This window comes from Microtus pennsylvanicus, chromosome 1 (assembly GCF_037038515.1).
Source record: "Microtus pennsylvanicus isolate mMicPen1 chromosome 1, mMicPen1.hap1, whole genome shotgun sequence".
Classification (NCBI taxonomy): Eukaryota; Metazoa; Chordata; class Mammalia; order Rodentia; family Cricetidae; genus Microtus; species Microtus pennsylvanicus.
This window is the reverse complement of record NC_134579.1, coordinates 131,532,415-131,558,310: the sequence shown is the minus strand read 5'-3', so window position 1 is coordinate 131,558,310 and position 25,896 is coordinate 131,532,415. Positions and strand designations below refer to the sequence as shown.

At 50.1% G+C, this 25,896-nt stretch overlaps 1 protein-coding gene across 4 annotated transcripts in view; it reads left to right on the top strand.

Moving 5' to 3' along the window:
- Positions 1–669: 669 nt before the first annotated feature.
- Positions 670–25,896, top strand: part of Ankrd27 (ankyrin repeat domain 27) — a 51,973-nt gene continuing 26,746 nt past the window's right edge. For 2 of the 4 annotated variants that reach the window (XM_075984357.1, XM_075984365.1), the window contains exons 1-12: positions 670–792; positions 5,898–6,029; positions 15,333–15,443; positions 16,516–16,672; positions 17,430–17,584; positions 18,729–18,788; positions 18,872–18,925; positions 19,016–19,081; positions 19,698–19,774; positions 21,346–21,467; positions 22,758–22,836; positions 23,984–24,116. In XM_075984357.1, the coding sequence (XP_075840472.1) occupies positions 5,928–6,029; positions 15,333–15,443; positions 16,516–16,672; positions 17,430–17,584; positions 18,729–18,788; positions 18,872–18,925; positions 19,016–19,081; positions 19,698–19,774; positions 21,346–21,467; positions 22,758–22,836; positions 23,984–24,116 (1,116 nt within the window). In that variant the 5' untranslated portion in view covers positions 670–792; positions 5,898–5,927. The remainder of the gene's footprint in view (positions 793–5,897; positions 6,030–15,332; positions 15,444–16,515; positions 16,673–17,429; positions 17,585–18,728; positions 18,789–18,871; positions 18,926–19,015; positions 19,082–19,697; positions 19,775–21,345; positions 21,468–22,757; positions 22,837–23,983; positions 24,117–25,896) is intronic. The other 2 variants (XM_075984361.1, XM_075984358.1) reach the window with 2 other exon arrangements.

Genomic DNA, 25,896 nt, shown 5'->3' with positions numbered 1-25,896 from the left:
CCTTAGCTCTGGCCAAGGACAGCAGGATCCAGTTTCGTAGGACACGCCTCCTGCCGCGGGTCTGGGCCAGGCTTCCCCGCCCCCCCACCACCACAGGTAGGCGGGGCCCTGCCAGGGGAGGTCAAGTGTGGCTTTCCCTCCTCTCCCTCCCGTGTATTCCATTATAGTACTGGAACCTTAGCGCCCGGCAAATTCAACTTTTTCCTGTTTTGCAGACGAAGAAGACTGAGGCTCGGTAGAAAGTAGCTTATGCGGAGCCCATGATAGTGAGGAGACAGGACCGAGGGATACTGATCCCTAGACCCTGTATGCAACAGAATAGTGTGGCTCAGAGGACTGAGCACCTTCGTTTTGCGTCACCGGCAACACGGGGCGGTCGGCCGGGCAGGATGGTTACCTAGGTGGGGCTCTTCTCCTTCGCGGTCCAGCCCGAGTTCAGGGACCCAGCTAGGACCCCACCCCTAGTGTCAGATCTTCCCTAGGTCCCGCCCTCTCACATTCTGGGCACGCGCACTCCCTGACTCTGGGCGGGGCTAGCCCGAGTAGGAAGCGCGGTGTCGCCTGAGCCCCACCCCCGACTGAACTGGGCTTAATGATTGCTCTGCTTACATGTCAGTCTCAGTAAAAGTGACCTCTTATTGGACAGACTGAGGTGAGGCTCCGCCCAATGGCGGAGTAAAGGGGTGGGCTGAAGAGTGGCGCTGCCGCACCCGGGTGGTGGGCACTGAGGTCCCAGCCCAGAGCCTGGGAGGTGCTGTCGTAGCTCAGAGGTGAAACTATGTAGCCTCTTAAGTAAGTGTCCTCGGAGGGTGTCCTCCAGCGCCTCTCTACTCTAGGGGGCGCGGAGGTCGGGTGGGGACCGGGAGCGGAAGGGGGAGGGGCCCCCTGCGCTGAGCCGGAGCCCCGGGCAGGGCTGATGGGCCCCCGGGGCCCGGACCCGTTGCTGGCTGAGCCTCCCAGCCCCTCTGGTTCCTCTGCTGTCCGCAGCGGGGCGCGCCTTGCCCACGGTGCCCACCGAGTCCAGAGGGAAGGCGAGGCGGCGCGGAGAATGCGTCCTCTGTTCTCGGGGCTCCACGGCAGGCCCGGGTCCCGGGATCTGAGACTTGGGGCAGTGGATGGGACCGTCGCTCACAGGTCGTGTGACCTGGGAGGTTTTCTGGTGGCGAGCCTGAATACTTGGAGAGGAAGCTGTGTATGTCGGTCCCAGTCTAGGCCGGCTGATTGTAGTCCCCGCGAGGGATAAAGGAGGAGAGGGTGTCCCTGCCTGCTTTCCACGTGGCGACGACCTCTCGCCCAGTAGGTAGAGAATACTTTTTGGAAAACTCTTCGGTAGTCTGTTCAGTTTCTTGGTTGAAAACGGACTGTCCAGATGCGCGCGCGCCTCTCGGTGCCCCTCCAGCCTCGCTTCCAGCTGCAGGGGACTTGGACACTCCCGGTGGGTGGCGGAGGGGGGGGCGCGGTGGTAGCAAGTGACACATCATCATTGAGGAGTGAGGGACTTAGGATACGAGGGCTGATGAGACTGGACAGACTCGGTGGCTGGGAAGTGCTTCGTTCTGTGGAGAGAGGCTTCTGTTTTTAGTCAACGCGGTAGACTTCCCACTGACCGTGGAGCGCAGCAAGGCTTATTAGTATTTTGAGGGTTCCCCAGTGCAGGCCATGGTGGTGTGGCAGCCAAGGGGGTTTAGTACTTACTGTCACTTAGGGGGTCGATCCTTTAGCCAACTCAACTGACCGTCTGCATCCAGAACTTGGGTGCTGTGGGACTTGGCCATTCTCTGGGGAGGATGGATGCTGGCACACAGGGGTCATGCATGGGTCTTGATATAGGAATAGATTTCAGAATTAAATGAGTGGAAGGAGGGAGAACCCATCCCTTTGGGAAGCTGTAGGGGGATGGGGAATGATGAGGCTGCAAAAGTGGACAAAAGCCAAACACCAAGTACAGACCATTCAGCTGGCTGGGAGGGGGGGGTATAGAAGAATACTGCCTTGACCTGGAGGTTGAAGTGGTCACGTGGGGGTGGTTCAGGTGTGTGGGAGATCTGGGAGGCAGAGGTAGACGATGGCCTTGAAGCTGGGTGATTATGTGTTCCCAAGTTAGACCTGAAGTCACCCTGCAGGCAGCAGCCCCAGTTCTACATAGGGCCCGGTCCAGCTCATGGGCCTGGGCCTCCCACCGCCGAGTGCCAACCCCACTGTGCCGCACTCACCCCAGGCTGCTGCAGGCTTTTTCTTATCGATTTTTCTGTGTGCTGGTCAACGATTTTGTGCTGTTAGGACGCTCCCTGATTGTTAGCTGGTGACATTAGGCTGGTGGTGTCCAGTAACTTCTTCCTCTCCACATAATTATAGACAACAGGCTTAGAGAGGAATCCAGACGAAATGTGTCTTTGGGAGATGCTAAGAAACCTCCTTCAGAGTGCCTGCCCACATGCTGAAAATCCTGGCAAGTAGATGGGGTGGGAGGGTGGGAATCTGGGTAGTGACTGTAGCCCGCCAAACTTAACTGCCCTGCCCCCTGACCTTTCCTCCCCAGCACCATCATCCCATTGTCATTGTTGTCTGACCAGCTTTGAACATTTTGTTTATTTTGGGCTCCTTCCCTTTTTACCTGCGTGGCTGCTGCCTGGGATTAACCCTTCACCCACTGGGGCAAGACAGCTGTCCTCTTGCTTCCTCTGAGCCAGATGGAGTGCTGAGTACTTTAACAAGGGATTATAAAGAAGATATAGCTGGGGTCTGTAGATCTCACAGGTCCAGAAGGACCCAGGTGACTAAAAAGCACAGATTCCACCGCCCTCCCCATGCTTCCGTTGATATTAAAAATAGATGACTAGAAGGTTTTCCTCTTTTGGCCAGTCCCCCCTTCCACTTTGAATCATATATTACTGGAGAGCATTGCTCACCACTTGGCAAGTGTGCCTGGTTAGGGTCCTCCAAGGACAGAGATAGCCTCAGTCGTAATACTTGGCCAGGAGTGTATCTCTGGGAGCCACAGACTCCCTGGGCTGGATTCTGGGGAGCAGGGCTGGATCCTGTCACTCCATGGCTCCTGACCATCCAGACTTACCCGGGTTGGCAGAACAGTTGAAGACCACAAAACCACACCAAAGTGTGCACACTCTCCCCTGAAACGTTCAGACTAATGTGGGCCCCTGTACGGCTGTCTTGTTCATGGGGTAGCTGGCCTCAGATAGCTCACATTCAGTGGTCTTTGGCATTACTGACTTCTGTAAATTATCTCCTCATTGGAAGGCTATCAAGGATGGTCAAGACTCCCGCGGTGCTTGGATTCTTAGGACTTTTAGGGACTTATATTACTTAATTTAAAAAAAGTCTTTTATCATGGTTTTCTGTGCTCACAAAGACCCCCTAGCCTCCTGATTCCTTAGCTTTGCTCCTGTATGTTTGAGGCGTGTCCTCATCCCGGATCCTCTCTATTCCCTGCTGTGCTGTTCCTCTCTGGCCTTATCTCCTAGCCGGGGAGTGACAGTCTTGGTGCTCCGCCAGTGTGCCCGTGTCCTTCCCCAGCTTGGTCTCGCCATAACGCACATCCTGTTTCTCAAGTGGTTTTTATCCAAAGCATCTTCTGCTGCCACCCTCTGCCCCCGGGGAACCAACTATCAGAAACCAGAAAGAAATGCTGTTCCCCCATGACTCTGTCCCCTCAAAACCGCATTCTCTGCTGCTTCTGTTGGGGGCTCATAAAAGGGTTAACCAGGCTCTGGCAATAATTGAATTCAATGAAGCAAGCACCTGAACCGTTACCGAACTCTCCCAGGGGGGCTCAAGGAAGGATTATTTGCACCCAGTTTTTATTCTAGGCTCCTCTTAAAAGTCTCCTTTTCAAGGATCTCCTCAGATCAAGCCCCAGTGGGGCCGAGAGTCAAGTTAGCGCTCGCTGGGCAAGGAGACTTTGTGTGGGGCCCATGTGCCTGCTGTCAGGTAGACTTTTCCATCTGCGGAGATGGAGTTTGGTCTTGTCCATGTGTGGCTTATGAAATAATGCTTTCAGGTGTTGTTCTGTCTATTGCTAAACGTGTTATTTTAAACATTGGTTTTGTGTGTGCGTGTGTGTGTGTGTGTGTGTGTGTGTGTAGAAATTAGAGAAGAGGAGCTGGATAGGTCCCTCAGTGGTTACCAGCATTGGCTGCTCTTGCAGAGGACCCAGGTTCAGTTCCCGCACCCACAACCATCTGCTAACTCCAGTTCCAGGGAGATATGACGCCGTCTTCTGGCCCCCACGTATACCAGGCATGCACATGGTTCACAGACATACATGTAGGCAAAACACCCATGCACATAAGGTAAATAATAAAAATAATAATTTAAAAAGGACCACGTGCAGGAGTCATTTCTGCATGAGTGCCAGGGATTGAATTTAGGTCATCAGGGCTGGCAGCAAACACCTTTATTAGCTGAGCCGTCTTTCTCACTGGCTGAATTAATTTTAATTTTAAAATAATAATTATATGTTGAAAGTGTATTTTGGATAGGTTACAGTATATAAAATGTTAAAAGCAGTTTTGGCTTTTTTTTAGTGCGGCTTCTAGACATTTATATTATGCATGTGTCAGGCATGAGGGCGTACACCTGTAGTCCCTAGGACTTAGAGAGCTGAGTTACAAAGATCATATGAAGCCCAGAGGTTTGAGGCCATGCGGGTGTAATAAAATCAGAACAAGTACAGCCAGCTGGCAAGGTGGTGTAGTCAGTAAACAAACTTGCCACCATGCCCGAGGACCTGAATTCCATCCCCAGGACCTGCCCAGAGTTGCCCTCTGACCTCCACAGGCGCAGTGTGTCATGTGTCGTGACACCCATGTGAAAAACGAAAAAAGAAAATGTAATAATTCAAAACAAAAATACAATAAAATCTAACTGTGTGGCCTGTGTCTGTAATTCTATTTTTTTTTAACATGCTCTTTTTGAACTGGCCTAGACCATTGAAACACGAGTAGGGAATGGAAATAGGACAGGCACACATGAGGACTTGGAGTGTGGCAAAGACAGCTTTCCCGACTGGTATGAAAGACGGAGATTATGCCAAAAGCGATGCTGGGACAATTGGCTCACCATATGGAAAAGTGAAATTAACTGCCGATTTATAGCACATACAGAAATAAAATCCAGATGGGCTGGAGATGGAGATGTGAGAAAGTTCCGGTTTTTCTGAGGCGCAGGGGCTGCGTTTGTGGAGCTGGAGGGGACCTGGCCTCAGGTGGCCTTTGTTGTGTAAGTAAGTCAAAATGTAACAGCTCCCATCTGCCCTCCTTTCCTTACCTTAGTCTCGGGATGTTTTTGTCCACCTCACCTGTCTTAAGGGTGTGACTGCATCTTGTTCCTGTTCGCCTGTTGCATTCGCTAGATCTCTTGGACAACCCCTGCCTTGGTCTCTTCTTGCTTGGGTGGTATCTAAGAGCCCTGCAGGCCGAGGCTCAGGCCCCAGGGCCGGCTCAGGATGGAAAAACATGGAGAAAGCTGGTGATACAGCACTGCAGACCTACTCCGGTCCCAGAGCTGGGAGACTGAGGCAGGAGGATCCTGCTTTTGAGGTCAGGTTGGGCTCTGTATGTAGAGAGACGCAGCTTCAGAGACAAAGCAAGAACCAAGTGTTCGGGCATTAGCTCATTGGCAAGAACAAGACCTGGTGTTCAGGCCTTAGAACTAACCGTGTATGCACGTGTGCGCTCATGGGTAGGCGGGTAAACACGACCAAAAAAAAAAAAACCCACAAAAAGCAAAAGAACAACCAGCTATCCCAACACTTGGGAGATGAGAGCAGGTGGATCTCTGTGAGTTCGAGGTCAGCCTGGTCTACAAAGTGAGTTCCAGTCTGACTGGTACCTAGTAAGCCCTGTCTCTAGTCACAGCTTTTTCCTCCCTTGTCCCAGGAAGCTCACTTGGACCCCCCTGAAGTCCATATGGCTCTATATGACGAAGATCTCCTGAAGAACCCTTTCTACCTGGCCCTTCAGAAGTGGCGCCCCGACTTGTGCAGCAAGGTAGCCCAGATCCACGGCATTGTAAGTCGTCCCCCCACTCCGCCCCGTCCTGAGGGTGGCTCTCAAGCATGTGAGCAATGCCAGAAATGTGGCAGACAGATGAGACATTTAGAGGAAGTCGGTTACAAAGCTTCTGAGTTTAGCAAAGCTGTGTGTGTGTGTGTGTGTGTGTGTGTGTGTGTGTGTGTGTGCTGTGTCCCAGGTATTACAGCATGCTGGGTGTATACAGGGCAAACAGTGGGGGCCACCAACCGCTGCTGCCTGGAACTGAAGCCTGGTGTCTTAGTTAAGGTTTCTGTTGCTGTGTTGAAACACCATGACCAAACAGCAAGTTGGGGAGGTAAAGGTTTATTTGGCTTATACTTCTATATCGCTATTCATCATTGAAGGAAATCAGGACAGGAATTCAAACAATGCAAGAACCTAGAGGCAGAAGCTGATGCAGTGGCCACGGAGGGGTGCTGCTGACTGGCTTGCTCTCCATGGCTTGCTCAGCCTGCTTTCTTAGAGAACCCAGGACCACCAGCCCAGGGATGGCATCATCCAAAACGTGTTAGGCCCGCCCCCATCAATCACTAGTTAAGAAAAATCCTTACCGCAGGATGTTATGGGATCATTTTCTCAATGGAGGTTCCACCCCTTTCAGATAACTTCAGCTTGTGTCAAGTTGACATAAACTTATCGGCAGGCCCCGTGCTGGGCAGTTCTCATTTGTTCAGCTGGGCGGTCACTCCTATGGAGATGGGGAATAGGGACCTGTGAACTCACACACAGCGGCATGATTAGCTTTACCTGTCAACCTGGAGTGCTTGATGCTCGTGGGCTGAGGGCACTTCCTGCTTCTGCAGAGGACCCCAAGCTCAGTTCCCGGCACCAACATTTTAATTAAGAAGCATCCATCTCGCCACAAGCTCGGGTCACCTGAGAAGAAAGTCTCAATTGAGGGAATCTAGATCAGGTTGGCCTGTAACCCTGTCTGGTTGTTAATCGGTGCGAGAAGACACAGCCTGCTGCCGGCCACGCTCTTTCATGAGCCCGCCGAGCATGCGCAGCAGCAAGCGGGCAGCACGGGTGTGTTCGCGTCTCTGCACCTTGACTATGCAGGTCACTGACTGCTTGACATCCTGGTTCGCCGTCCTGTCAGGGCTGGACGGTAACTGAAGTGAAAGTCCAGTGAACGCGTTCTTCTCCTCTGACAGTTTTGGCCTTGATGTTTGATCACAGCAATGGAGACAGAACTAGGATGTAGCTTAGAAAGATGTTTCCCAAAGGGAAAGCATTTCTGCGACAAACGCCACAACCACAAAAGTTTACAGGGGTGGCCAGGTGACAGGGATGGGAGAAGCATGCAGGAGACATGGTGGATGGGGGGGCAGGCTCTGATGCCTGGAGGGGCAGCCCATGTCCTGATGTTGCAGATCTTCCTTGGCTTGGGAGTGGGATGGAGGGGTAGTTAATTTTCTGGATACTGTGACAAAATGACTAACAGAAACCAGCTGATGGAGGACAGGGTGATTTTGTTTGACTATCGATTTCAGAGGTTGCTGTCTGTATCTGGATTGTTGGCTCCGGGCCATGATGAGGCACAACACTGGCGGTGGGAGCGTGTGATGCAGAAGGTTCTTGGAGGGACCAGGACCAGCTCAACCCCCAGAGGCAGGCCTGTCAGTGACTTGCTCTGACCAGGTCGGGCCCCACCTCCTAAGCCCTTAGAACCTCCTCAAAAGGGCCACAGAGCCTCTAACACAGGAGCCTGCCTCAGGGGACATTTCGCGTTTGCTCATTAGTGTTTGTCTTGGTTTGCGTCACTGTCTGTCATGAAGGGAAGTCGGGGTGGGAATTCAAGGCAGGAATCTGGAGGCGGGAATTGAAGCAGAGACCATGGAGGAGCACTGCTTACTGGCTTCTCCGTGACTTAACTGTTTGCTTTCTCTCTCTCCCTCCTCCTCTCTCTCCCTCCGTCCTTCCCTTCCTCCCTCCCTTTTCTTTCTCTCTTTGCTGACTTTTTGAGACAGGGTTTCTCTGTGTAGTCCTGCTGTCCTGGAACTTGCTCTGTAGACCAGGCTGGCATCAAACTCACAGAGATTTACCTACCTCTGCCTCCCAAGGGATTAAAGGTGTGCGCCACCACCACCCAGCAACTTAGCTGCTTTTTTATAGTCCAGGACCACCCACTGCCCTCTCACATCAATCATTAATCAAGAAAATGCCCCACGGGCCAGTATGATGGAGGCATCGTCTCAGTCGAGGTTCCCTCTCTTCAGATAACTCTAGCTTGTGTCAAGTTGGATAAAACAACCAGGACAGTGGGCTTCTCTTTTGTTTCTTTTTTTTTTTCAGTGCCAAGGAGGAAAATCAGGATTTTTTCATGTGCTAAGCAAGTGTACTACCTCTGGGCCACACCCCTAGCCCCTCACTGGGGGATTCTAGGCAGGGGCTCTATCACTGAGCTATGCCCTTATCCCAGTATCTTGTGTGTATGAGAATTTGTGTATGAGGACACGTATGTATATGCATGTGGAGGTCACAGGACAGCTGCAGGTGCCATTCCTCAGATACTATAAACCCTTCTTATTTTTGGTACAGGGTCTCTTCAGGATTCTGAGAGACCTGTACAGCTAGGCTAGCTGGCCTAGTAGCCCCAGGACTCTCTTCCTCGGTGCTGGGTGTGTGTGTATACTCCACCAGACCTGTCCTGTTGGTTTTCCATATGAGGTCTAGGGTTAAGTTCAAGTCCTGTACCTCACTAACTGAGCTATCTACCTTCCGAGACTCACAGTCTCACAGTTTCATTTTCTTTTCTTTTCTTTTTCTTTCTTTCTTTTTTTTTTGTTTGATTTTTTTGAGATAAAGTTTCTCTGTGGCTTTGGAGCCTATCCTGGAACTCACTCTGTAGATCAGGCTGGCCTCGAACTCTCAGAGATCCGCCTGCCTCCACGTGCTGTGATGAAAGGCGTGCGCCACCACCGCCCAGCCCAGCTGCTTTTTCAAAGCGTCGTTTTAAGTTGAGTGTGTTGGGCACACTGGTGCTGTCTTTGACTCTGCTTGGGAAGTCCCTGCTGGCTCGTCATGACCTGTTTCCTTCTCACCTCGTCCTGCACTGTGTCTCCACTTCTCTTCTGTGGTGACAGCTCTGGTCACGCGTGGGAGGACTTGAACTGAAGGAGAAGTTTGCTTGGCTCAGGTCAGCCTCTGGTTGCTGGCAGCTTTTCTGGAAGCACAGAACGAGTGTGAGCCTTATTTGTGCCCGCAGGAGCCTCTGTCATTGAAGTTCACTCTGGGTTTCCTGATTAGTATTTTCCTTCATGTGCATTAACCAGAAAGTTTTTTTTAATTTGGATTTTGAATGCTATAGAAATCATTATTAAAAATCATTAGACCCTAAGCAATAGAGGAGAAGGTGCCCAAACTGGCCTTGCCCTGTAGTTAGACTGATGAATATCTTAAATGTCGCCATAGAACCTTTATCCAGAAGCAGAGACCCGCAGCAGAGCACTGGGCTGAGCTCCCAAAATCCAGATGAAGAGTGGAAGGAGTGAGAATATGAGCAAAGAGGTCAAGACCATGATGGGTGCACGCACTAAAACGGTCTGAGCTAATGGGAGCTCACCAACTCCAGCTGGACAGGAAAGGAAACCACCTAGGTCTAAACTAGTCCTCTGAATATGGTTGACAGTTGCATGGATGGGGCAGACTGAGAGGCCACTGGCAGTGGCACCAGGATTTATCCCTACTGCTTGTACTGACTTTTTGGAAAACCGATTCTCTTTGGATGGATATCTTTGCTCAGCCTAGATATAGTAGGGAGAGCCTTGGGCCTTCCCTTCTCTGAGGAGTGGATGGGGCGTGGGGTCGGGGATAAATGGAGGAAAGGGAGGGGGCAGTGGGAACTTGGATTGGTATGTATAATGAAAAAAATATGGTTTGTTTTTTTTAAAAAAAATAAAAATAAGAAAAAAATGATTAATGGCAGAGCATGGCGGAACAGGTCCATAATGCAAACACACAGATTGGCTGAAGCTACATGGTGAGTTTGAGGCCAGCATACACTAACTACGTAGTGAGACTCTATCTCATAAAACTCCAGTGGGTGTGCTGGGCAGTGGTGGCACACACCCTTAATCCCAGCACTCGGGAAGCAGAGACAGGCGGATCTCTGTGAGTTCGAGGCCAACCCGGTCCAGAGTGAGTTCTAGAACAGGCACCAAAGCTACAGAGAAACCCTGTCTCGCAAAACCAAACCAAACAAAATAAAACTAAAAACCCAGTAGATAAACAAATAAGGGGCCAGAGTGAAGGTTCGGTGGCTAAGAGCATGTGAGGACCGAAATTCAATACTTAGATCCCAGATGTGCTAGATCCCAGATGTACACCGCCACGGTCAGGCCCATCTTTTGAAACAGTACTCAGCTCCAGCCCCTCCTGAGAACTATGGGATCCGCTTGAGGTCCACACCAGGTAGCTAGAAGTTTCTGGCCTTCCCTGGCCTCGTCAGGTGACGCAGCTTCCCTGCAGAAGTCAGGCGTGGAATGAAATACTCTGCCAGCATACCCAGGGTGGGGCTGGAGCTGGATGGCTTGCTCTGGCCCCTGTTGTTCGTGGGATGGGCAAGGGACACAACTCTCCACTGTACAGTGTGCTCCACATGCTTCTTAAACAGTAGAATATTACGGCTGCTCCTAGAAGGTTCCCCATCCTTCCTGTCACTTCTGAGAGAGCAACCTGGCATCGGCAGTATTGTGATTAATTTCTGTCCTGGGAAATTAAGCTTTGCTAACAGGCCCGAGAACTAACCAGCCCAGCATCAGAGATCAGAACCCTTTATGGGTGCAGCATTAACCTTTCTTGTGTCTGTGACCAGACACCAAACAGAAGCGACCTAGGGAGGAAGGGTTTATTTGGGGTCACAGCCTCAGAGGGTTACATTCCGTCACGCTGGGGAAGGAAGGCATGGTAGTATTCAGTATGGCTGGGGTGCTTGGCAGACACATCTCCACATCATGGAGGAACAGGAAGCAGGGTGCTGGACCAGAACCAGGTGGAAACAACCTTCAAAGGTCCACCCTTGGTGACAGACTTCCCGGTAACCAGGCTCCACCTCCTAAAGGCTCCACAGACTCCTAGTATTTAAGACATGAACTGTGGGAGACATTTCAGAGTCAAACCATAACCATGAGACTTAAGTTACCAGTTCATCACTAGAAATTGTGTCAGGGCTCAGTGGTTGAGAGCGCTGGCTGGTTCACAGAGGACCCAGGTTTCATTCCCAGCACTTACATGGTGGCTCACGGCTGCCTGTAATTCCAGTTCTAGGAGATCCAGTGCCCTATTCTGGCCTCTGTGGGTAGTGCATGTGTGCAGCACACAGGCATACGCGCAGGCAGAACACCCAAATGCACAAAATTAAAACGACAGAATAAGTAATGTCTGTAGTTTCAGCATCAGCCACCTTTGACCCTTCTCCGGACAGCCACCACGATCAGATGTGCTGGTCTGCGGTAGCAGGGGTGCGGCAGCCTGACGGCTCCCCTACACAGCCCAACCACTGCTCAAGCTGGCCTCCTTCCAGGATGTCCCTTTCCGGGAGGGGAGGAGTCTTGTTCCTGCCACCTGGTTGCACCATGGAAATTCCTTCTCCCACACTCCCTCATTTCAGATGCAGGGCCCTGTGACACCCACACTGCTCTAATAGCCACCCCTGCGCCTATTATCTGGACTAATAATGCCCCTGGGGCTTCCTGGGAGTGGCTCGGGCAGGTCCATCTCCTGGGACTCTCGTCGATTGGCTGTTTTCTGACTTTGTAGGAGAGAGATAGAATTAAGATCTACCCCCAGGTGAGACAGTACCAACTCCCCCACCCCATGACTCACATTCATCTGGATAGGTAAAATGAATTTATTCAGGGTTACTTATATAGCAGTGGTCACTATAGACCATACATTTTCTTTTTTTTAATTTATTTATTTTTATTTCATGTGCATTCACGTTTTGCCTGCATGTATGTCTACGTGAAGGTGTCAGATCCCCTGAAACCGGAGTCACAGGCAGTTATGAGCTGCTACGTGGGTGCTGGGGATTGAACTTAGGTCCCCTGGAAGAGCAGCCACTGATCTTAACCACTGAGCCGTCTCTCTGGCCCCCATAGCTACAGTTTCTTAAGTCCACAACCCGCCACTTTTTATCAGATTCCTATTTTATAATTACTCTAAGCATAGCAGGATCAGCGCACACTTCGGTTCAGGTGCCACCCCCTGTCGAAGCAGTGCAGAGAACCCAGGCTCAGACGGCGTGCAGTGCAGGCAGCGTGGGATCTGGGGAAAGTCAGGCGATAATGATCAGAGACACTGCTGGGCTCGGCAAACGCTGCCCAGCTGGGTGAAGGGTCTTGCTGCAGTCTGGTGTGTGCAGCTACATGGTGGTTTACTGCACAGCGGCGTCGCTCCTGCTAGGACATGGACGACTGGATCATGACAGCTGCCTAGAGAAAGTTGTCCAGGTTTCCCGTGTGACCTGGAGGAGGAGTCCAGTTGCCTGTCAGAAAAATTACCAGAAGGCAGGTAGAGGTGAGAGGATCTGGAGTCCCTGGCTGTCTTGGGCTATCTAGCAAAACCTTATCTCAAACAAACAAGGGTTGGGGCTATCTGTAGCCTAGTGGGGGGGCATTGTGCAACAGGGACCCCCTTCCTTGGATAGGGGAGGGGTTGGCCTCCTTTCCATGTCTGTCGGGAAACTGGGGTAGTGTCTGAAACTGGAGGGTCTCCTGTGCTGTTCATACCTGTGTGTCACTCTCCCTGGTGTGCTTGGTGATGGGAATCTGTGCTGGGCGTGACGGCATGCTATCTTAATTCAAGTGGGGCTTCTCAGGACACACAGAGGTTCCTGGTCCGGTGGAGGCCAGAAGGAGGCCTGCAGCAGGATTTCTGATGTCCTCAGTGCAGCCGCAGGGATGTCACAAAGCCTCTGAATCCTGGCATTAAACGCCCCAAGGACTGCTTCTAGGCATTCCCTTGCTGGAACCCACACTGAGTTCAAGGCCATCTTGTGTGTGTTTAGGCTGTGTTGCTCTTTTTATGAAGTTGTGAGGGGCCCTGTGGAGCCCGGGAGTTGTTTCCCATTTCAAAGTTGGCATCCAAACACCTCCCTTTATTTTATAATTAAAATCTTAGATCGGAGGGATCTGGAGAGATGGCCAGTCTTGAGGTCCATAGTCCGGATCCCAGCACCCATATCAGCTGCCTCACAAGTGCCTGTAACTATAGTTTCAAGGAATTGGACAACCTCCTCTGGCCTCTGAGGATACCCAAACATATGCTATCTTTTAAATAAGCAAATACGGAAAATTTCAGATTGTAGGCTGGTCTTGACTTTACTGAGGGTGACTTTGCACGGATGAGCCTCCTGCCTGGACTTTATTGAGCCAGGTTTACAGGCGTATGCCGCTAGGCTACTTTTTATTCAGAAATGCTGGGAACTCGCAAGGAAGTTCAGAAAAGCTACAGAATAGAATTTAAACACAAAAAAAGGCAGTTTTATTTTTCCTGAATATAAACAGTGAAGACATGAACACCATAAATTAAACATGTGGGCCAGAGAGATTACCCATTGCCTAAGAGAAATTGCTGTTCTTGCGCGGGCCTGGGTTCAGTTTCTAGTCATAACGGTTTGTAACCCCAGTTCCAGGGGATCCAGTGCCCTCTTGTGGCCTCTGTGGGCACAGCATGCATGCAGTGTAGAGCTAGACATTCAGGCAAAGCACTTGCACTCATACAATTAAAAAATCTCTTCACATGTTGCAGGGAAGACCGCTTGTTGGTTCCCGGCTGCTCAGCCCCAAAATAACCGCACAGAAACCATATTATTTAAATCACTGCTTGGCCCATTAGCTCTAGCTTCTTACTTGCTAACTCTTACATCTTAATTTAACCCATCTCCATTAATCTGTGCATCACCACAAGGTCATGGCCTACCAGCAAAGTTTCAGTGCATCTGTCTCCCGGCAGTGGTGCCATGGATTCTCTCTGACTCTGCTTCCTTTCTCCCAGCATTCAGTTTAGTCTTCCCTGCCTACCTCTGTTCTACCCTATCAGGTCAAGCCAGTTTCTTTATTCATTAGCCAATAAAAGCAACACATAGACAGAAGGATTTCCCACGCCATTTACAAATAAGGTTTTTCACGTGGAAGGCAGAGGCAGGTAGATCTCTGTCAGCTCAAGGCCAACCTGATCTGCAGAGTGAGTTCCAGGACAGTCAGGGCTACAGAGAGAAACCCTGTCCCCAAAAAAAACAACAACAACAACAACAACAAAAGTTTTTTTAAAAGAACAGGAAAAACTAGGGAAATTTATAGTAAGTAAGTGGGCATTTGTGCATAATAATGCATCGTGGTTATACTTATTTTAATTTTATTTGCCAAAAGTTACATGTATATGTGCATGCCTGTGCAGAGGGCATTGGATCCCCGGGAGCTGGAGTGGTCATGAGAGGGCTGACATGGGTCCTGGGAACTGACCCCAGGTCTTCTGTAAGAGTGTTAATATGTCCTCTCAACCACTGAACCATTTCTCCAGTCCACTAGCTCTGTTTCTTAAAAGAAGCTTTATTGTTCAGAAATGCATTCCTAAAATATATATAGGGGTGAGTCACTTCTCAGTCTTATGTAACTTTCTAGGTTTTCTTGAAATAACCCAGAGTTCAGGGATAGCTAGAGATGACAAATGACTGGCCACCAAATTCCTAGTTTTGTTTTGTTTTTCAAGACAGGGTTTCTCTGTAGCTTTGGAGGATGTCCTGGAACTAGCTCTTGTAGACCACACTGGCCTCAAACTCACAAAGATCTGCCCGCCTCTGCCTCCCTAGTGCTGGGATTAAAGGCGTGCACCACCACCACCCGGCAAATTCCTAGTTTTTGAAGCTGGATGAAGGACATGTGGGGCTCACGCCATTGTTTCTTAAGTCTACTTTTACATATTAGAAATGAAATAAATTGAGCTGGGAGTAGTGGTGCAGCCTTTAGTCCTGGCACTCAGGAGGCAGAGGCAGGGGGATCTCTGTGCATCGAGGCCAGCCTGGTCTACAGAGTGAGTTCCAGGACAGCCAGGGCTACATAACAGAGAGACCGTGTCTCCAAAGAATATTTTAAGGAAATAAGGAAGAAAAGAAAGAGAAGTTAAACAGGTTAGGGCTATTGAGATGACTCAGAGAGCTAAAGCTTTTGCTGCCACTCCAGCCCTAAGCAGGGCCATTTTCCCGCTGATGCCGCATCCCTCGGCAGGTCCCCAGCGTGCCAACACTCTGTCTAGTGCTGACCCTCCTCCATTCTCCAGGTCTTGGTGCCCTGCAGAGGAAGCCTGCCGAGCAGCGTTCAGTCATCTTGTCAGTTCGAGTCCTACGTTTTGGTGCCCACCGAAGGACACTTTCAGACCTTAGATGGAAAGGTACCCCCTTCTAGGATGGCTCAGGGTTAATGGGGGCTGGGGCAGACAGAGGCAAGATAACCCCGTGTCTCGGCCTTTCACGTTATTGGCATGGAATGTTGATTTTTATATGTACGTAGCAGCCTTGAAAAGCTACCTGACAGGAGGCCATGGTGATAGTTAATAGTGACTAGGTCCTAGACTGTGCCATGGGACATGATGTGGGGCTGGAGTTCTTCCCTCTCTCTCTCAGTCAAGGGGAGTCATCTACCGATATGTTAGTGGTCCCTGGGCACACCCTTCTCGGGTCTGTGACCTACAGGGTTATTTCTTTTGTTGTGGCTGGTTGTTTTTCTTTTTCTTTTCTTTCTCCCCCCCTCCCCAAAGTGAGACAGGATCTTACTTTGTAGCCCTGGCTGGCTTGGAACTCACTCTGTAGCTCAAGATGGCCCTTGAACTCACAGATACAAACCTGCCTCTGCCTCCCAAGTGCTGGGATTAAAGGTATGCACCACCACGCCTCGCCCATACTTATTTTTTGAGGGTTTTGGTGTGTTTACTAGGCTGGTTTGGAACTCCTGATCCTTCTGCCTCAGCCTCCTAAGTGTTGAGATTACAGGCATGAGCCACCCTCTCCAGCTGTGTCTATGGTTTTTTGTTTGTTTTGTAATAGAATCAGGTAAACTCTACGAGCTGGACATTTCATTTGCTCTCAGCCGGTCGCTTTCCCCCAGCTAGTGCATGGTCCGCCGGTCCAGGCCACCATAATTACTCTTCTCACTGGGTGTTATCTACACTTTGACGCCAGGGCATGATCATCCAGGGCTTGTGGGTACTATGGCAGATCTGGAAGGATGAGGGTTATCTGTAAGTCTGCTCAGATGGCTGGCATCCCCCTGTGGCTCATGACGTCTGATGCAAAGTACCACAAATTACTTACCACGCCTGTTTCTTGCTTCCTGGTCACGTGTCCAGCTGACACACACCGAGGTGGAGTCACAGGCTCTACCTGGGTCCCTTTTGGGAGGAAACTGCACGGGGTGTCTGTGGCTACCACCCCCAGGCTGGTCCTGTGACGTTTTCTTGATTCCAGGGTGTCCTCATTGAAGGAAACAGGATTAAGTTAGGAGCTGGTTTTGCTTGTCTTCTCTCTGTTCCCATCCTCTTTGAAGAGACTTTTTACAACGAAAAGGAAGAGAGCTTCAGCCTTCTCTGCATCGCTCATCCCTTGGAGAAGAGAGAGACTTCAGGTACCAAGGGAGAGTCTCCCCTTTCTCCTGACAAGGAAAAGTCTGTGCAGACACTGCCTTTTCCTTCACACAGCTGTTAAAAGCTTGAATGTCACACACACACACACACACACACACACACACACACACACACAAAATATCAAAGAGCCCACTAGAGATGTGCATAACTTTATAAAATCCCCTCTGGGGCTTGGACTAAGGCTTCCCTTGGCTGAGGCTGCCGTGCCGGATATGAGAGGATTTCAGGTGGTACCGTTTACGGAGGCCTCACCGCTTCTGTGTTCAGCCTGTGACAAGGTTGTCCCTGGAGCGGTGCAGAGCCAGAGCCCTGCCTTTGTGTCTGGGCCTCAGCCTGAGGTATTGTTAAGCTGCCTGCACCATTGTCTCACTGAGAGCTCATTGGGTTTCAACAGGTTGTTTCGTTGCCCCGGGAAACAGCAGAATCCATTTGCCAAATGCACCGAGAAGCTCTAATTGCCAGGAATTGGCTTCTCTTCAGCCCCATGGGTTGTACCTAGGGTCACAGATTAATCTGATTTTGTTCCCTGAAAAGACCTTGTATGACTTTCTGGACTTCATGATCTCCTTCACCTTCTGGTCCCTGGCCATCCTTTCATGGAACCTGGGGCTCTAGACCCACCTGGAACAAGGAAAAGGATGTGACACCCTCCCTCTCCCCCTACACCCCACACAACCTTCCCATCAGTCAGGAACCGGTGAAAACTGTAGCCAGCCTGCCCCTCCATGTCTTTTGCAGAGGAACCCTCCACACCTTCGGATCCTTATTCCCTGAAGACCATTGAAGATGTGAGGGAATTTCTGGGAAGACACTCGGAGAGATTTGACAAGAACATCGCGTCTTTCCACCGGGCCTTCCGAGACTGTGAAAGGAAGAGCCTACGCCACCACATCGTTAGTAGCTGTGTCTTGTTCTGCCTGGCTGGCGGCTCTCACTGCAGAGCTTTGGTTCTCCTCTCAGCTCTGGAGTCCCTCTGGGGACCAGTCCATGGCTGGGAGTAGCCCAAGTCCCTTTAGGAAGTGAACAATCTTGATGAGTGTCATAAAGAAACACCCCCCCCCCACACACACACACACACTGTTACTGGCTATGTTAGCGCCAAGGGGAACTTTTTTCCTCATACACTCCTTAAAAAAAGAAGTTGAGGGGCTGGAGAGATGGCTCAGTGGTTAAGAGCGTTGCCTGCTCTTCCAAAGGTCCTGAGTTCAATTCCCGGCAACCACATGGTGGCTCACAACCATCTGTAATGAGGTCTGGTGCCCATTTCTGGCCTGTAGACATACACACAGACAGAACACTGTATACATAATAAATAAATAAATAAATAAATAAATAAATAAATAAATAAATAAATAAATAGTTGAGAGCCAGGAGGAGTCTTCAGTGGGTAGAAAAGGCAAGACGGACAGCCTGGGTTCAGGTCCCCAGAACCTATATCAAAGGTGTACACCCATGGCATGTGTCTATAATCTCAGTATGCTTAAGAGAGGAGCTGGGAGTGGAGGCTGGAGGATCCTCCAAAAGCGTAAGCCAGCTAGCAGGAAGTCCAGGGCACAATAGCAAACAGCAAGAGATTCCCTGCTGTTAGGAAGGCGGAAGGTGAGGACTGACACCTGAGGTTGTCCTCTGACCTCTGTCCTCTGACCTCTGTCCTCTGACCTCTGCACTCACAGGTGCTGTGCCACACACACACATACATATGTAAATCTGCAAATATGCTAACAAGTTGAGGGCTGACGATAGATATGGTTCAGCGGCTAAGGGCGCTGGCTGCCAAGCCTGACAGTGTGTGTTGGAGTCCCTGGCCCCACGTGGGGGGAGAGAGCGACTCCTAAAAGCTGTCCTCCAAACCACCCCCAACAAGCATATTGTCTGTGCCTCCCCACTACAGACACATCCCAGATCTATAAATGTAATATTTAAAAAGATGACCTGGTAAAGCTCTCCTGTGCCCTCAGTCCCGTCGTCCTCGGATGCGCTACCCACTCAGGCTTTGGTGGTAAGAGGGTTCTTCCCTCTCTGTTCTGTGTGTTGCAGGACTCCATCAATGCTCTCTACACCAAATGCCTCCAGCAGCTTCTCAGAGACTCTCACCTGGTAAGCAGGTAACCACACCAAACAACAGCAGTCTGCATGCGTGCGCACCCAAACGCTCACCCAGCATTTCTCTTGAATTCCAGAAGGTTCTTGCGAAGCAGGAGGCCCAGATGAACCTGATGAAGCAGGCAGTAGAGGTAAGGAGAGAGTGGAGAGCGGAGGGCAGTGGCTGGGAGGCTCGCTGGCACCTGATACACAACCCAAGCCTGGCTCTGTCGACCCCACAGATTTACGTCCATCACGATCTTTACGACCTGATCTTTAAATACGTGGGGACCATGGAGGCAAGCGAGGTAAGTTTGCCATCTTTGTTCTCCAGGACAAGCACCTTATCTGAGAAATCTGAAGCACCTGTGGGGGCTGGAGAGATGGCTCAGTGGTTAAGAGCACAGACTGCTTTTGGCAGAGGATGTGAGTTTAGTTCCTAGCTCCATTGAGGGGTGGCTCACAACCTCCTGTAACTCCAGGTGTAGGAGATCTAGCACATTCTTCTGGCCAGTGTGGATGGATACCCGTGGTCACGTGCTCAGACACAGGACACACACATACAATGAAAAATAAATCGTAGTGCTTTTAACCCTAGCACTCAGGAGGCAGAAGCAGGTAGATTTCTGTGAGTTTGAAGCCAACCTGATCTACCTGTTGAGTTCTGGGACAGCCAGGACTATGTAGAGAGACATTGTCTCAATATTTTTTGTTTGTTTGTTTTGAGACAGGGTTTTTCTGTGTAACAGCCCTAGCTGTCTTGAAACTTGAGGTGTAATCCAGGCTGTCCTATAAACTAGGCTGGCCTTGAACTCACAGAGATCCGCCTGCTTCTGCCTCCCAAGTGCTGGGATTAAAGGTACACACCACCACCGCCCAGCTACAAAAGTCTTAATTTGTAGCTTTGTTCAAATCTGTTGCTAGGATGCCGCCTTTAACAAAATCACGAGAAGCCTTCAAGATCTTCAGCAGAAAGACATCGGGGTGAAACCTGAGTTCAGGTAAGAACTCTCACAGCTTCACAAGTTCAGTGTGCTTGGCGGCTAGGGGCATCTTCTCCCCTCAGTGGCTTCGGCAGGGCTTCTTTGCAGCAGTCATGGCTACTACGGAGCTGTGCAATTGCTCCCGACTGATGAAGGCGGCTGACATTGACCTGGGATGATCTTGTGGCCATCCTCTCCTGTGTTTGTGGGCCAGTGTGCCAGCTGGGTGGGAACTTAGGGAGGGGCCATGTGACTCACTCAGCCCCCCCCCCCCACCGCCCCATGAAGGCTGTCTGCCCTCACCTGCCAGTCTGAGAGAACCTAGCCATGGGGTGCTCTCTATCCAGTGAAGTTCCAATAGGGTAAAAATGTCTGAAGTATTGATGTGCAAGCCTCTTCTCACCCTTGTAATATTTCCATCTTTGGCTTTTATTAAATTTTTAAAAGTTATTATTTTTGTTGCCTTTTAAAACTCTTTTCCTTCACTTTAATTATATTTTATTTTAGTGTATATGAGTGTTTGGCCTGCATGTATGTGCACACATGCATGCAGTACCCTTGGAGGCCAGAAGAGGGCATCGGAGTTCCTGAGATTAGAGTTACAGCCAGCAATGAACTGCCGTGTGGGTGCTGGGAATCAAATCTGGGTCCTCTGCAAGAGCAGTCAGTGCTATTAAGCTCTGAGCCATCTCTCCAGTCCCATACTATTTTAAATTTTTGGTGGTTTTGTTTTGTTTTGTTTTGTTTTTTTGAGACAGGGCTTCTCTGTGTAGCCCTGGCTGTCCTGGAACTCACTTTGTAGACCAGGCTGACATTGAACTCACTGAGATCCGCCAGCTTCTGCCTCCCAAGTGCTAGGATTAAAGGCATGTGCCGTCGCCACCTGGCTATTTTAAAAATTTATTATTTGAATTATGTGTATATATGTCTCTCTGTAGGTATGTGCATATGAGTGCAGGTGCCTCAAAGGCCAGAGGAGTTGGATCTGCCTCAAGCTGGAATCACAGGTGGCTGTGAGCCTATTGTGGGTGCTGGAAAGCAAACTCAACTGCAAGAATTAAATGCTTTTAACCACTGAGCCATCTCTCCAGGCTGTATTTTCTCTCTCTCTCTCTCTCTCTCTCTCTCTCTCTCTCTCTCTCTCTCTCTCTCTCTCTCTGTCTCTCTTTCTCTCTCACTCTGTATCTCTCTCTCTGTCTCTGTGTGTGTGTGTCTCTCTCTCTCTCTTTGGTTGTGAGCCTATCCTTTAATAACTGGGCCATCTCTCCAGCCCAACCTATACTTCTTGAGACAGCAGCTCCTTGTGCAATCCAGGCTAGCTTTGTAATCCTCCTGCTTCAGTCTCCCGAGGGCCAGGATCACAGGCCTGCACCTTTAGGACAGGCTTTTGGATTTTTCCTTTTTCAAATTTCTGGCGAAGTTCTGTCATCTTCAAGCCCAAGTGAATGCCACCGACCTGGGTCAAAGTTCTTCTCGGTCTGTTCTTGTTGGTCATTCCTCTGTAAGAAACGTCTAAGCAGGCATACTACCAGGACAAGAGCAGCAGGGCCCTCTGCCATAACCTGCAGTTCCCATTTCCCAAATCACAGCTTCAACATCCCTCGTGCGAAGAGAGAGCTGGGGCAGTTGAACAAGTGTACGTCCCCACAGCAGAAGCTGCTGTGCCTGCGGAAGGTGGTCCAGCTCATGACACAGTCTCCCAGTCAGAGAGGTAGGTGCTGGGAAGGGGCCGGGCAGGGCAAGGCAGCGGATACACAGATATGAAGGTCCTTAGAAGAGGAGCATTGCGAAGGGACCAGAGTTGCACGGGGGAGTGCCCTGGGAAGCAGGTTAGGCAGGATTAGCATAGCAAATTACCAGAGAGAGAGAGAGAGAGAGAGAGAGAGAGAGAGAGAGAGAGAGAGAAGCAGTTGCTTCAATTGGGCCAGCTTCACCAGGTGTTTGGAGGTTCAGCTGTCTGGGTTTTTTTTTTTTTTGTTTGTTTTTTGTTTTGTATCAAATACCTCATTTTGTATTAAAAATAAAAATAAAAAATTCAAGGGTAAAAAATAAAGTAGGGGTTGGAGGTTGTCACTCAGTAGTTGAGCTCTTGCTGGCTGAGCCCCTCTACCCAGGTTCAACACAGCACAACTACAGAGAAAGGTTAAGACAAAGGAAGCAAAGAAAAACATAGTGTACAGTTGAAGGACAACTCCCAAAGAATCTTGTGCGATAATCAAGCAAGGATACAGTGCGCTTCCAACAGCGGCAGAGAAGAGGGTGGAGTGGGTGCAGCCCACGTCTACGGTGGTGGTTCACAGACTGTCTCCAACAGTAGAGTCTCAGAAAGGACACTGAGTGGCAGAGGTGGCCCGGGTATTCGTGGTCTCTTCTTCTTGCGCCATTTGACTTATATTTCTTTACGCAGTTAGGTTTTGTTGTTGATGTTTTGAGACAGGGTCACATTAACCCAGGCTAGCTCCAGCTCACCCATTGCTGGGGTTGTAAGTGTGTGCTATCTCACCCAGCCTTTTCTTTTTAATTAATTAATTAAGTTTTTTTTTTTTTTTGAGACAGGGTTTGTCTGTGTAGCCCTGGCTGTCCTGGAACACTCTCTGTAGACCAGGCTGGCCTTGAGTTTAGAGATCTGCCAGTTTCTGCCTCCTGAGTGTTGGGATTAGAGGTGTGCACCACCACCCCAGCTTTCTTTTTATTTTTTAAGACAGGCTCTCACTCTGTAGTCCTGGCCGGCCTGGAACTCACTGTTTAGCCCAGACTGACCTTGAACTCAGGTGTTCTTGCCTTCAACTCCCCAAAACTGGAGTGACAGGCATATGCCAACTGTACGCTCTTTTATCCCCTTCTTCTGATCTGTTCAGGACACTGTCAAGGAAGCAGCCATGTTTTCTGCCTGGCGTTTGATTTTCCTAGGGTGTGGTTTTGCGGCTTGGTTGTTGGAGGAGACTGTGTCTGTCCTTCCGTCTGTGTCTCACGGTGTCTGTGACCCTCTTTTCCCTTGTAGTGAATTTGGAGACCATGTGTGCTGATGACCTTCTCTCTGTCCTGTTGTATCTGCTTGTGAAAACAGAGATCCCTAACTGGTAACGTTTTGTTGTCATTGTTAATATACTGTTTCCTTATTTAGGCTCTTGAGACAGGGTCTCTCCTGTAGCCCAGGCTAGCCTCCAACTCTTGGTCTTCCTGCCTCAGCCTCTGGGTTCTGGAATTGCAGGAGTGACCCATTCTGCCCGGCATAAAATACTTTAAAATCTGGCTGCTCTGCATGTCCTGTATTTGAGGGGTGACTCCAAGAAAGGTGCCTCTCTCTACACCCTTCAGAGGTGGCTCCCTTTCAGTGGATACATGGGGAAACTGAGGCCTGGTTTGACCTTTTGAAGTATGTGGCTAGACCATTGCTGAGTAGAAAGCAAATAATAGCTCTTTCTCCCACAGGTGAGCTTTCTAGCTAGGTGTAGCAGTATATCCCTTTAATCCCAGCACTCAAGAGGCAGAGGCAGGTGGATCTCTGAGAGTTTAAGGCCAGCCTGGTCTATATAGCAAATCCCAGGACAGGAAGTGTTACACAGTGAAAACTTCTTGGCAAAACCCCCAACCCAAAACCCCAATAATAAGCTGCCTTAGTCCCTGTTCTGTAGCTGTGAAGAGATATCATGGCCAAGGCAACTTATAGAAGGAAACATTTAACTGGGGGCTGGCTTACAGTTTCAGAGGGTCAGTCCATGATCATCGTGGTGGGCAGCACAGTGACACACTGGCAGGCAAGGTGTTGAAGCTGTAGCTGAGAGCTCACATGATCTGTAAGCTTCAGGCAGAGAGAGGAGGTGGGGGCAGGGGCAGCACATAAGAGTTGAAATTGCCTTGGCTTCTTGGACTTTTGAAACCTCAAAGCCCACCCCCAGTGACACTCCTCCAAAGAGGCCCACCTGATCCAACAAGGCCATGCCTCCTAGTCCTTCCCAAACAGTTCCATCAACTAGAGAGCAGGCATTCAACCGTGTGAGCCTGTGGGGGCCGTTCTCATCCAAACCACCACATCAGCTTTCTGATAGCCAGCCTTTCCCAGGGAAGTCACAAGTAGTTTCTCTTGCCCTAATTGTACACATATCTACAGTGGGGTGAGGGGGCCAGCAGACATTATACCGTCACCCCTACCCTAGTGGCAATAGCATTTTTTGTTTTAAAGTGTTAATTATACAACGATAACCCGCTTTTTCTTCTTTTGGTCAGGATGGCAAATTTGAGTTACATCAAAAACTTCAGATTTAGCAGCTCAGCCAAAGATGAGCTGGGATACTGCCTGACCTCGGTCGAGGCTGCCATTGAATACATCCGGCAAGGAAGTCTCTCTACGAAGCCGCCTGTAAGTCCTCCCTGCCAACCCACCCTTCCTTGGGGATTCGGGGAACCTTTGGTAGAGAGGGATGGGGGTTCTGTCACAGTCTGCCAAGAGTAACAGTTCCAAGGCTTGAGAACCACTCAAGGAACCAGTTGTTGAGCCCCTGATTGGTTGCGGAAGCTGCTGTGTGAACAGTGGGATTTACACCGTCAATATCCTGCTTCATTAACCCTGTCACCTAAAGGAGCCATGTGTGGGAAAGGAAACCAGATATGGCCAATCTGGATGTCGTGGGGGTGATAGGCAAGAAATGATCATTGTTGTGTGCAGTCTGAGGGCTCATGGCCTTGTTATTGCTGCCTTGGTTGGTTGATGCGCTTCGGTGAGAGAGAGTGGTGCTGTTCCTATGTGAGTTATGAGAGTCTGAAGCCAAGATTTCACCGCTGGCCCTGTGGTGTCGGATAAATGCTAAAACTTAGTAGGACTCAAAAAAAAATCTCCACGCTGAAGTCAAAAAATGAAGAGTGAGCAGGTGTGGTGGTCCATGACTATAATCCCAGTACCTAGGAAGCTGAGGCAGGAGGATGGCTGTGAGTTTGAGGCTGACCTAGTCACATGATGAGTTCCATGTCAGCATGGGCGACACTGTGAGACACGATATCAGAAGACATAGGAAAAGGAAAGATAAAGAAAATAAGCAGAGAGGACAGTGAGTTTGAGTTCAGCCTGGGCTACTTATGGTAAGACCTGTACCAAAAACAAAACAAAACAAAACAAAAGAACCACACACTGTCCCCCAGGTATTGAGCAAGTCAGGCCTGACAGACGCTGCATCTTTACCTTGCTTGGCCTGTCGACCCAGTCAGTACTGGGTGTCCTTGTCTTTGTGGCTCCACATGGGACTCTGTCTGAAGTACAGACTCAGCTTTTACTGCAGCCCGGGTTTTAGGTCACGGAGTCTGGGTAGGAATGCGTGGAGCCAGCAGTGATGTCACGACGCCACCTCCCTGGGGAGAGAGCCCGTGTGCATCTCCACATGGCAGGCAAGGCTTCTGCACGTCCATCGGTTGAACTGGTTTCACCATCAGCTCCGTGTCACGAGAGTTTTCTCTCCAGAGGGTCGTGAAACTCGAGCTGGCCACAGGCACCCTTAGGATGTCCTCTGGTGGAGATGCCAGCTTTCCAGAAACAAGGACTGCAGTGATGTCATCAGGATCCAGGCAGAGAGCTTGGAATAAATGGACCACTTCCCTACTTCATTTCTAAAGTTTTTATTTACGTGTGTCTGTGTCTGTGTATGCTCAGTGTGTGCAGGTTTCTGAAGAGGCAGAAAAAGGTGCTGGATCCCCTGGAACTGGAGTTACAGGTGGTTCGGAGCCCCTTGATGTGGGTGCTGGGAGCCAAACTCAGGTCCTGGAAAGGCAGCAAGTGCTCTTAACCACCGGGCCGTCTCTCCAGCCCTAGATATTTGAAATATTTTATTTCCCTGCCTCTTTTTAAATCGCTCCTGGTCAGCTTCACTTTCTTGTTGCTGTTTTGCTTTTGGAAAGGTGATGCCAGGGGTGAAGCTTTGGTCCTTAGGCGTGCTAGGCTCTTTGGAGCTGCGTCCCAAACCCTTGTTTTTGGAGGGCAGATCTCTCGGCTGACCTTCAGTGTCCAGCCCTCCTGCTTAGATGACAGGATACACCACCATGCCCGGCTCTGAGCTCCTAATAACAGTGTCTGCTCATTTCCCGTGAGCCTCTGGGGTGCACAGCTTCTCTGAGTGCTCGTTCTTCCCTCTAGGTTTAGTTCTGGGGGCGTC